The sequence below is a fragment of the Giraffa tippelskirchi genome, chromosome 2, assembly GCF_054371585.1.
Source record: "Giraffa tippelskirchi isolate mGirTip1 chromosome 2, T2T-mGirTip1v1.2.pri, whole genome shotgun sequence".
Classification (NCBI taxonomy): domain Eukaryota; kingdom Metazoa; phylum Chordata; class Mammalia; order Artiodactyla; family Giraffidae; genus Giraffa; species Giraffa tippelskirchi.
The window spans coordinates 60,784,859-60,797,168 of record NC_137276.1 but is presented as its reverse complement, the minus strand read 5'-3'; the positions used below and the strand labels follow the sequence as shown (position 1 = coordinate 60,797,168).

The 12,310-nt window shown below is 40.9% G+C and overlaps 1 protein-coding gene and 1 long non-coding RNA gene across 33 annotated transcripts in view; both read left to right on the top strand.

Annotated features, from left to right (window-relative positions):
* The window catches only part of LRMDA (leucine rich melanocyte differentiation associated), a 1,316,989-nt gene that overhangs the window by 759,255 nt on the left and 545,424 nt on the right, over window positions 1-12,310 (top strand). Inside the window, exons 6-7 of one of the 32 annotated variants that reach the window (XM_081564413.1) lie at window positions 8,515-8,650; window positions 10,884-11,302. The exons of 28 other annotated variants lie outside the window; for them this stretch is intronic. In XM_081564413.1, coding sequence (XP_081420539.1) covers window positions 8,515-8,650; window positions 10,884-11,270 — 523 coding nt within the window. In that variant the 3' untranslated portion in view covers window positions 11,271-11,302. Of the gene's footprint in view, window positions 1-8,514; window positions 11,447-12,310 lie in introns of those variants that run through there. 3 more of the 32 variants (XM_081564414.1, XM_081564445.1, XM_081564453.1) reach the window with 3 other exon arrangements.
* LOC145536171 (uncharacterized) lies at window positions 1,302-5,805 on the top strand. The gene is made up of 2 exons (XR_014075682.1): window positions 1,302-4,378; window positions 5,443-5,805. It is a non-coding gene; the product is annotated as an uncharacterized LOC145536171 (long non-coding RNA).

Here is a 12,310-nt window from a genome sequence, read left to right as displayed (position 1 = left end):
CAACAACAACAACAAAACTCCACAAATTTTTACTAATAGTCACCTCTTAGTGGGAAAATCGGAGAAGGCAATGGCACCCCACTCCAGTACTCTTGCCTGGAAAATCCCATGGATGGAGGAGCCTGGTAGTCTACAGTCCATGGGGTCGCTAAGAGTCGGACACGACTGAGCGACTTCACTTTCACTTTTCCCTTTCATGCACTGGAGAAGGGAATGGCAACCCACTTCAGTATTCTTGCCTGGAGAATCCCAGAGACGGCGGAACCTGGTGGGCTGCCGTCTATGGGGTCGCACAGAGTTGGACACGACTGAAGCGACTTAGCAGCAGCAGCAGCAGCAGTGGGAAAATAATGCCTCTGGTTGAAAACCATGCAACAGCCTCACCTCTGGATGGTAACCATTTTTTTAATGTAGCTTACTATAACCTGTGCCTGAGGATATCCAGAGAAGAAGCTGAAAGGTAAAATAATCATGGAGTTGGGCCACAGACTTTCAATCATTTGTTCAATTGATTCTGGTCCTCATACAAATTTCAGGTCATTTTATTGCTATGCAGAGCTCAGCAGGGAACTGGGGCTAGAAGACAAAGAGCAGTACCCTCACCATGGAGTCCAGGAAGGTAGGGACTAGGCTGGCTAATGGTTTTAGACTCAGAGAAACTCTGAATTTGAAAAAAACTGAAACTGATTTGTCCAACCTACCATGCAGTAGAAGAATCCCTTGGTAAACAAGAACATCCTTAATAGATGGCCATATATCTATCTTCAAGTCTAGGCCAGGGGACTTTATTAATAATAAGTTCCTGAAGATTCTTATGTTGGGCCTCTGAGACGGCCTCACAGAGGGACGATTTTGTTCATGTTCAATCAGTTCAGTTCAGTCACTCAGTTGTGTTCTACTCTTTGCATCCCCAGGGACTGCAGCACACCAGGCTTCTCTGATCATCACCAACTCCCAGAGCTTGCTCAAACTCATGTCCACTGAGTCAGTGATGCCACTGGACATTGGTTTATTGATTATGAGTCAGACTGTTAGAGTTCAGTTCCTGCCTCCACTACTAACTACCTCTTTCTTGAGCAAGTTCTTTGCTTCTCTGGGCCTGCCTGTTTCCTACCTATAAAGTGGAGATAATATTATTACCAGTCTCACAGGTGTTTTTGGCATTCAGTGAGTTAAAACATATGAAGTGCTTAGAAAAGTACTTGGGACATTTTAAACATAAAATAAATATTAGCTATTATTAGTGTATGCACTAAATTCAAGACAGATTAATATTTAGTTTTGTCTCATAGTTAGAATGCATTGCTTCCTATGAGGTGGCAAATAGTTTGTGTTGGTTTGTGCAGCTACATCTGTCTCTAAAGAGAGAAGCTGGTTTAAGACCTTTTGTCCCTAAATTTGTAGCTTGACTTTCTTTCTCTTTTGTTTAATGGAGTATTTTTTTCACTTTACTAAGATATAATTGATATAACTGACTTATTGAACAATCTTAATGTGCACAACATGTTCACTTGATGGATATGCAGAATGATGACCACCTCAGCATTAGTTAACCCCTCTAATATGCGACAAAATTATTTCTTTTTGTGGTGAGGACATTTAAGATCTCTCTTAACAACTTTCAAGTATCTAATATGTTATCATTAAATATGATCACAGTGCAGTACAGTTGATCCCTAGAACTTTTTCATCTTTGAAATGGAAATTTGTACTCTGACTAATGTCTTTCCATTTTCCCTACCCAACACTTTCTGGTAACCACCATTCTACTCTCTGTTTCTTGGAGTTCACCTTTTTTAGTGTCAACATATGAATGCTCTCATGTGTTATTTGTCTTTCTCTGTCTGACTTCTTTCACTTAGCATAACGCTCTCATGTTGCAAATGGCATGATTTCCTTCTTTCCCATGGATGAATAATATACTTGTGTGTGTGTGTGCACACCACCTTTATCCATTCATCTGTTGATGGTTACTTAGATTGTTTCTATATCTTGGCTATTGTTAATAGTGCTGCGGTGAACATGGGAGTGCATATATTTCTTTGATACCCTGTTTTCATTTCCTTTGGATATACACCCAGAAGTGGGATTACCAAATAATATAGTAATTCCATTTTAACTGTTTTGAGGAACTTACCATTTTTCATAGTGGCTGAACCAATTTACATTCCCACTAATAGTGTACAGGTTTCCCTTTTTAATATCCTTAGCAACACTTGTTATCTCTTGTGTTTTTGATACAGCCAGTCTAACAGGTGTGAGGTGATATTTTATTGTGCTTTAAATTTGCATTTCCCTGACAGTTGGTGATGCTGAGCATTGTTTCAGTATTTGTTGGCCATTTGTGTATCTTCTTTGGAAAAAAAAATCTCTTCAGTTCCTCTGCCCATTTTTAAATTGGATTATTTGGGCAGGGGGTTGTTGTGATATACCACATTAATAGAATGGAAAGTAAAAATCATATGATGATCTCAATAGATGAAGAAAAAGCATTTGATAAAAATATAACATTCTCTCTTGATTAAAAAAATACCCAACAAATTGAGTATAGAAGGAATATCTGAACATGATAAAGGTCACATACGGCAAACCTATAGCTAACATCATGTACTATGCTGTGCTTAGTCACTCAGTTGAGTCTGACTTTTTGCAACCCCATGGACTGTAGCCCACCAGGTTTCTCTGTCCAGGGGGATTCTTCAGGCAAGAATACTGGAGTGCATTTCCATGCCCTCCTCCAGGGGATCCTCCCAACCCAGGGATCAAACCCGGGTCTCCCACATTGCAGGTGGATTCTTTACCATCTGAGCCACCAGGGAAGCCCACAGCTAATATAATGCTCAGTGGTAAAAGCTTCAAAGCTTTTCCTCTAATATTAGGAACAAGATGAAGTTGCCCACTCACACTACCCTTATTCAACATAGTATTGAAAGTCTTAGGCAGAGCAATCGGGTAATACAAAGAAATAAAAGGCATCCAAGTCAGAAATGAAGAAGTAACATTGTCTTTGCAGATGATATGCTCTTATATGTAGAAAATTCTAAAGAATACCAAAACCTGTTAAAAATATTCAATGAAATAAATAAAGCTGCAGGATGCAAAATCAACATACAGACATCAACTGTGTTTCTGAAGATTATAGCTATAAAAGAAATAAAGGAAATAATCCTATTTATAATAGAATCAAAAATAATAAAATACTTAGGAATAAATTTAATCAAGGAGGTAAATGATCTGTGAACTGCAAACTTAAAAGACTATGATGAAAGAAATTAAAGAAGACGTAGTTTAATGTAGAGATATCCCACATTCATGGATTAGAAGAATTAATACTGTTTAAATGTCCATGCCATATCTGTCAAAATTCCTTTGACATTTTCCACAAAAATAGGAAACACAATCCTAAAATTAGTATGGAACCACAGAAGACTCTCAATAGCCATAGCATTCTGAGAAAGGACAAAGCTGGAGGCATCACATTTCCTGATTGATTTCAAACTACATTTCAAAGCTATAGTTATCAAAACAGAACAGCACTGGCATAAAAATAGACACATACACCAGTGAAACAGAATTGAGAAAGCAGAAATAAATGCTCACATATACAATTAACTAATATTTGACAAGAGAACCAAAATACAACGGCAAAAGATAGTCTCTTCAAGAAATGGTGCTGGGAAAATGAGATAACCACACACAGAAAAATGAAATTGAACCCTTATCTTACACCATTAACAAAAGCTAACTGAAGATGGATTAAAGACTTGAGCATGCCACCTGAAACAGTAAAACTCTTAGAAGAAAATAGGGAGCAAGCTCCTTGTCATCAGTCTTGGCAATGATTTTTTTTTAGATATGATACCAGAAAACCCAACCAAACAGAGAAAAAATGAATAAGTAAGATTGCATGAAACTAAAAAGGTTCTACACAATGGAAGAAACTGCTTTCTTAAGGTAGTTACCCTAGAGTTAATAGAGTAAGCTTGCCAAATTCATGATCATTCCTCTACCGTGCTTATTGCTCTGTCACTTCCAAACTAGTCAGCAAGTGGAAAAAATGAATGAGACGGATTTGAAATGTGACCACAAGCATGAGTCCTGGAGGCAGAGTGTGATCCTTCAAGGAGGTGCTTCCCTAGGGTATGGAGCCAAACTCTCCTTAGTTAAGTATATCCTAAAAAGTGAGCAATAAGATGTATATTGGTGATCATGAAGTAGTAACAGCAACTAGATACACCCTTCTGCCCTGGACAAAATATGTGAAACAACAAATGGCAAACATTGGACAATCAGCAGCACAGAACATTGATCCCCATGAGAAAGTACAGAGTGAGCCCTACACTTGCCTCAGCCTGCTCTCTAGAGGGAGAAGACAATGGTACCCCACTCCAGTACTCTTGCCTGGAAAATCCCATGGACAGAGGAGCCTGGTAGGCTGCAGTCCATGGGGTCGCTAAGAGTCGGACACGACTCAGCGACTTCACTTTCACTTTTCCCTTTCATGCACTGGAGAAGGAAATGGCAACCCACTCCAGTATTCTTGCCTGGAGAATCCCAGGGACAGCGGAGCCTGGTGGGCTGCCGTCTATGGGGTCGCACAGAGTCGGACACGACTGAAGCGACTTAGCAGCAGCAGCCGCAGCTCTCTAGAGAGTAGATCTAAGCTGGAGCACAAGGAGGGGAAACTCAAACAGAGGCTGCTGGTCTCCCTGTGTTGAGTAGACGATTAAGAATTAGGGGAAACCAAAATGACTAGAATCCTTAGACAACAGGAGAAAGGAGAGAGTCAATGGAAAGGAGAGAACTCCATAGAAAGGAAGTGCTGGAGATTTTTACAAGAGATTCCTCTCTTGGCCACAGCTGACTACTTACTGATCAATGTGTGGTGTGAAGAAATTACTGGAAATTAGGGAAAGAACCACAGGAAAAGAACAGGCAGAACAGCCCTTGGATCTCTCACAAGACCTGACATTGTACTGTTCCCAGTAACTAGGATGGAAAAATAATATCCAGGGCACCCAGTAGAGCACTTGGAGGGTATTGCCTGCATAGCAGGGCAGAATGAAAGACAGCTTTGGTCTCGCCTCACAAAACTTGAAAGCTAGCCTCAAAACGACCAAACTGTTTACAGGTAACTAAACTGTGTCCCAGGGAAGAAGAAGGGGTAGGGAACTCAAAGATATTTAAGTAAATACTAAAATACCCAGCCCCAGCCAGATCAACTTTGTGATATAGGAATTATCATCCCTAATGGGGAGAAAAATCTATCAATAGGAACAGACATAGGTGATATAATTAGCAAACAAAGGTATTAAAATAGTTAAAGCTATTTTGTGTTCCTAATGAGTGAGTAATTGAAGTCACTCAGTCATGTCTGACTCTTTGCCACCCCATGAACTGTAGCCTACCATGCTCCTCCATCCATGGGATTTTCCAGGCAAGAGTACTGGAGTGGGTTGCCATTTCCTTCTCCAGAGCATAAGGTAAAGGAAAGCATGAACATCCAATGAAGTGATATAGAATTAGGAAGTAGGAGCCAAAGTAAACTTCTAGAGATAAAAATGCAATGTCAAAATGAAAAATACATTGGGTAAGATTAACAGCAGAATAGACAATAGCAGAAGAAAAGATTAGTGAACCTAATGATATAACAATAGAATCTATTCAAAATGAAACACAGAAAAATCACTGAAGAAAATGAACAGACACCTTGAGCTATGGAACAACTTCAATCAGACTAATATGCCTGTAATTAGAGTTCCAAAGTTATCAGAAGAAAGAAAGTAATAAAGGTGTATACAGAAATCAATGAAATAGAAAAGAGGAAAGCAAAAGAGAAAAATCAGTAAAAACAGAAGCTTGTTTTTCTTGCTGCTAAGTTGCTTCAGTCATGTCCGACTCTGTGCGACCCCATAGACGGCAGCCCACCAGGCTCCCCCGTCCCTGGGATTGTCCAGGCAAGAATACTGGAGTGGGTTGCCATTTCCTTCTCCAATGCATGAAAGTGAAAGTGAAGTCGCTCAGTTGTGTCCAACTCTTAGTGACCCCATGTTTTTCTTGAGAAGATTAATAAAATCAATAAACTTCTAGTCAGACTTACTAAGAAAATAAGAAAGATTACTCTGATTATCAGTATCAGAAATTAAAAAAGAAACACGACTAACGTTAAAAATATAATAAGAAAATATTATGAACAACTTTATGCCAGTGAACTTGTTAACTTGGATGAAATGAACAAATTCCTTCAAAGACACAAATTCCTGAAGCTCTCTCAAGAAGACATAAGCTGAGTAGCCATATATTCTTTTAGTTGAATTTGTAGATAAGAACTTTTCTCACAAAGAAAACTTCAGATGTAAGAAAGCTTTCCTGGTGAATTCCACTAAACATTTAATGAAGATCTAGTGCTAATTCCTTTCTAGAAAACTGAAGCAGAACAAACACTTTCTATTCATGTGTTAGTAATTAGCGCTATTCTGATACCAAACCCAGAACAGAATATTATCAGAAGAGAAAACTCGGAACCCTCATGAACAAAAATACAAAAATTCTGTAAAGGTTTTTATAAGTCAAACCCAACAATACATAGAATCAATAATAATACATCATGACCAAGTGGGATTACTTTTTGGAATGCAAAGTTGTTTTGACATTCTCAGTGTGAGCAGGGATCCTTGAGTAAAGAGAAGATTTTTCTTCATCCTATTCTCATACTTGAAGAACACTGAATGTTCTTTCTCACTGTGATGGATGGGGAAAGGCCTCAAGTCCCTGAAGACCTGCTAATGGTCTTAGCAGAACAAAGGTCTTCTCATGGCCAAAACTTTTTAACAGTAGAGTAGCAGGGTAACGGAGAAGGCAATGGCACCCCACTCCAGTACTCTCGCCTGGAAAATCCCATGGACGGAGGAGCCTGGTAGGCTACAGTCCATGGGGTCGCTAAGAGTCGGACATGACTGAGAGACTTCACTTTCACTTTTCCCTTTCATGCACTGGAGAAGGAAATGGCAACCCACTCCAGTGTTCTTGCCTGGAGAATCCCAGGGATGGTGGAGCCTGGTGGGCTGCCGTCTATGGGGTCGCACAGAGTCGGACACGACTGAAGCGACTTAGCGGCAGCAGCAGCAGCAGCAGGATAACAACATTCTAGCACCCATCAACCCTCAGCTGGTGTCTGAGATTTGAGACTCATGAAAAGAGCATGGATTTTGGAATCCCAGAGACCTTGGATCAAATCCAGGCTTCACCAGTACTTAATATTTCTGTGCTCTAGAGATAGTATGAGGGTTAAGATTGTTGTGAGGCTTAGATGTAAAATTCATAAAGCACTTAGTCCATAGCAAGCACACAGTATGTGTGGTTGGGGAGATGATTCCTTTTGTTGAGACACTGTATCATGATAGTTAAGAGTTATGGCTCTGGGTGAAGATGACTTGGACTCTAACACTAGCTCTGTTACATATCTCTTTGTAAGCTCTTGCCTAATTTCCTAGTCTTTGAAATAGACTCACAGTACTACCTATCTCCAAGGGATGTTGGAAGGTTTTTTTGAGTTAATGAGATTCCCAGGTGGTTCAGATGGTCAAGAATCTGCCTGCAATGCAGGAGACCTAGATTTGATCCCTGAGTCAGGAATATCCCCTAGTGAAGGGAATGGCTACCCACACTAGTATTCTTGCCTGGAGAATCCCATGGACAGGTGGGCTATAGTCCATGGAGTCACAAAGAATTGGACATGACTGAGCGACTAACACATTTTGAGTTAATACATGTATAGTTCTTGGAATAGTGCCCTGCATACAGTAAGTGTTTGGCAAGCATTAGCTGTTATTATTAAAGGTATTTTTGTTTCTTTGGCCACTGCTGCTGTCACTCTTGTTATTGACCAGGTAGTTAAGGCTTTGAAATCCTACTAAGAAATACCTGGCAAGAAAGATTCACAAATGAGGTGAGGACCGCAGGTAACAGTCATGGAGCCCTTGAGTTTGTTCAGACTCCAGTCGAAGACAGACCCTCATGGCCTTGACCTAGCAAGGACAGGTGAATAGTTGCACCAGAGGAATGAACCTTGCAGGGCCGGGAGTAGGATGGGCCCTGACAACAGTCTCTCTTGGAGACAGGGATGTTTTGTTTAGAGACACACCTAGTTGGTGTTGGATCATCCTGAATGATGATGGATGCAGTGTGAATGGAGACCTGGGCTATAATTGAGAACTAGGTGGCCCCATCAGCAGATGGTGGCACCTGAATGACAGTCTGACAGGGAGCAGAAACAGGGCTGCTGCTAGCCACTCTGCTTGCCACAGTGACAGGCCCTGTGCATATTTCTATCCACTGAGAATGAGCCTGGTCTGGGGAGACCTGCCAGATGGTGTGCTATGTGCTACTGACTTCTTTCAGCACTTCCTATTTTCCCATTCATAGCGTCTTGCTATTAGGCAGACAGAACAGCTCATATCCTGTGGACAGATGATAGATCTGTCATCTTTCTGAGAAATTGTTTGTCTTCCACAGGTGTATGGGCTTCCTTCTAAAGCCGGCGGGTCACATAACACTTTTCAACACTCTCTTCTGTACCAGCTTGGCATCCAGCATCTATCAAAAGGGAAATCTTTCACATGCAATTATGACAGAAAATAAAGGTGATGAAGTGAGTGTACCAAGAAGGGATGAGATCAAAGGGCGGTAATGAAAACTGATTACAATGGAAGGGCAGCTTCAACTCTAAAAAGTTGTGTGGGACTGCTTGGGACCTGACACGGCTTAGAGGTACACACAACCCCCAAGCAGCGCAGAGGCTACAGATAAAATCACAGGCATGTGTGCTTGTAACATAATAAATTGCTGGGCTGACTGTAACCCAAGAGGGGTTATGGGTCATGTGCAATTTCATCAAAGCAATGCTAAGGTATCAACTTCCCAATAATTCACACAATATGTGTTTCTTCCACTGCCATCCGTTTAGTGGAATCATTTCAGACTTTTCTAGGAATCTAATTTATATATGAAGGCTGATTTTCCAATAGGATCTTCCAGAATGCAGGGCCTGCACATTCAAAGGCTTATGTTTTTATTGAACTCTGGGAGGTCACAGGGAAAAGCACAGCCTGTTGAAGTTTATGAGTGAGACTCCTTATCGTAGGAGCCTTTATAGTCATGCACTATGCCCATCTCAGTGGCACCCTTCTTAATTGGAGAAGAATTTCTTTACCTGCCAAGCACATTTCCTAGGAGCTGTTATCATCTTGAAAGCATATATCACATGCCAGCATTTCCAGTCCCAGAGAATGGCTTATGCAGGTCAAGCAGGCAGAGGTTTTAGACTTTATAACCAATCTTATTTTGGAAGACTACAGAAAAGGCCAAACATTTTCAACTAATTGTGGGTAAACTAGTCTAAGTTGGTTAAAAAAAAAACCAAACTCTTAATTATAGATTACTTAAAAGGAAATATAATTATATCAGTCTCAGCAATGGTAAGTGCAGTAATTCAAAGGAAGCTAACAGATTTTTGTCAAATACCTTTCTGTGTTCTTGTTTTAATGGGAAATTGAGTATAGCTTATTAGTTGTAGTGAATAGAAGTTCACCTATTTGAAAATTGAACATTTTTCTAAGTAGGTTAAACATTCTTCCTATTCTCTTATTTTTAATAATGGGTAGATTAGTAACCCTTTGCCCCTTTTGCAAATATAAAGACAGTTGAGAGTGCTCAGTTTCACAAGTAATAAGTACTGTATCAGTGAAGATGAGGGGATAAAGAGAGGAAACCAGCATTTGTCAAATGTCTGCCATCTGATTTAACTTCAACTTCACCAAGTAAAAAATCATTGGGTGGAGATGATATAACCATTCTCCAGATGAGGAAACCAAAGGAAGTAAGTTGGCTGATGTTTGGCAGATGGTGATAGAACTGGCATAGGATTCTTGTTTTTACTAGCCCCCACCCCCACCCCATTGGTACTAGCTCAGTGGGTGAAGAACCTGCTTGCAGTGCAGGAGACACAGGCTATGAGGGTTTGATGCCTTCTCCGGGAGGATCCCCTGGAGAAGGAAATGGCAATCCACTCCAGTATTCTTGCCTAAAAAAAATCTCATGAACAGAGAAGCCTGGTGGGCTACAGTCCATGAGGTTGCAAAGAGTCAGACACGACTGAACAACTAAGCGCACAAGCGCGCCATTGGTACTGGCTCCCTTCACTTTCTCGTAATGCTTAACTCACTTGCAGTGTTTATCATAGACTGTCTGCCTCTAACCAAAGACTACTGGTCTAGTAGCACCAGATGTTCATGCAGACGCATTCTGTTAGCATAATGGAGATGTCTGAGTGAAATGGCAGTCTGTTCCCTAGAGAAATGGTGGCCCTGGGAACCTATATGTTTACAGCCCTCAAGAGCTCACTGGGTTTGAGTGGGTAATGTATCTTCAGAAGACTTTGTGTTGAGCCAGACTGACCATGTTGAGGACTGTCTGGCTACCTTTCATTAAATTGGGATAAGAGAGGGTCAGAAAGCCTTTCTGGTGTAGATTCTTAGTCTCATTGGTTATTATAAGCCTTAATTGTCCCCAGTGTCCCCAATGTGTCTTGATAAATACAGTACCCAGCTATGATTGGGTTAAGTGAATTCTGAGGCATTTCTACACATTAGTACTTGAGCATGAAATAAATAATTGGACTAGAGCAGGGGGCTCAGGAAAGATGAATTCCAAAAGGAAATGAGCACCATCAGCAGCCAAAGGTTCTGGATAATAGTGGGAAGAGAGGGTCCTATGAACTTGGGGAGGGCGAAAGAGGACAATAAAGACGCTTCCCTTGCTTGACAGTTATGCCTTAGGCCAGCATTACTTGGTAAACTTAAAGGATCATCTTGCTTACTTCAAAGGGTCTTGGCCACCAGAAGAACAAAACAGTCTTTCCCTCTGTGGCAACTTGGTATTGCAACTGTCATCACAACTATATCCAGAAAAGAAACTTGAATTCAAGTGGCAGCTTGTTCCTTGAGGCTTGTCTCATCTTCAAGAAATGCCCAGTGACACCTCTCCGAGGAAACCCCTCATTTCAGCACTGCTTGATGTTTTCTGCAGGCAGTGAGTGCTTTGGGAATGCATTCCTGGGTGTAATGAACCTTAGCATGGTGTCCACTGGTGTCTCTCCACAAGAGAACCTAGCCTGGTCTCTCTGGTTGGAGACCAGATGGAATTTCCAAGCAGAGCTTCAGGCACCAAAGAATTTCTGGTGTTTCATTAGGCTTCGAGGAGCTGCTGACTGAGGACTTCATTAAAACCCACCTTTATATCTCCACCCTTTCCATTTTTTATTTTTCCGTTTAACCCACAGACTGCTGTTTACTGTTGTAGAATGGAAGTGGTGATGGATTTTTAAAAACATTTCTGCAACCTTTGGTTTCATAAAGAAAATAGGGTGGTATCCAGGAAGAAGAAGTTGGTAAGTAGACAGAATATTTCCAGTTCTCTCTGGTGTCCTGAGATTTGTAGAATCTTAGACCTGGTAGGGGCTTTATTAGAGCAAGTGGACTGCCTAATAGTGACAATCAGCAGATGAGGAAACCAAAGCTTAGAGAAATCTCACCGCTGGTCAGTGGATAATTCCATAATTGAAATATGTTGTTCAGGTCTGCAGAAAATAGTTTTAAAAGATGAGGATACACTAAAGCAGGTTGACTGGCTAATCAGAGGTCACATGTGGATATTTTGAAGAACCTAGGGGTGTTTTGGCTGCAAGGAAGAAAATGCATCCAGAAGCCCTAAAAACCACCCTTGAATATCTGAAGGGCTGCCCCACAGGATGTAAGGAGATTTATTCTTTGTGATGGAAGAGGGTATGAAATAGTTACTAGGAGATCAAGTTTGACTCCCTATGAGGAAGCTATGGGATTACTTGAAAGAATAGTGAGCTGCTGCCTTGGAAGAAGGGACTGTCCATCAAAAAACATGTTCAAGAGGGTTTCCATGCTGGGAATATTCTTTTCAGAGCTAAGGTTAATGGACAAGTTTCCCATCAGAATCCTCAAGAGTCCCCATCCAGTATACAAAGCAGTAGAATTAAAGTAGTTTCTGGTCAAAAAAAAAAAAAATCATCTGCTGAGAAATTTATTATTCTAGGCCTACCATGTACATTGGGGTCATTTAGCTTTAGCTGTTGTAGGACCCAAGGGGAGTAGCTTTGAAAAGAGGGCCTGCTATGTGGATATTTTTTAGAGTAAAAGTAGAGATGTGTTTATTCTAGGGTAAACCTGATGATAGGGGAGAAAAAAAGCAGTGGCACCCATGACTGGGGTACTTATGTTAG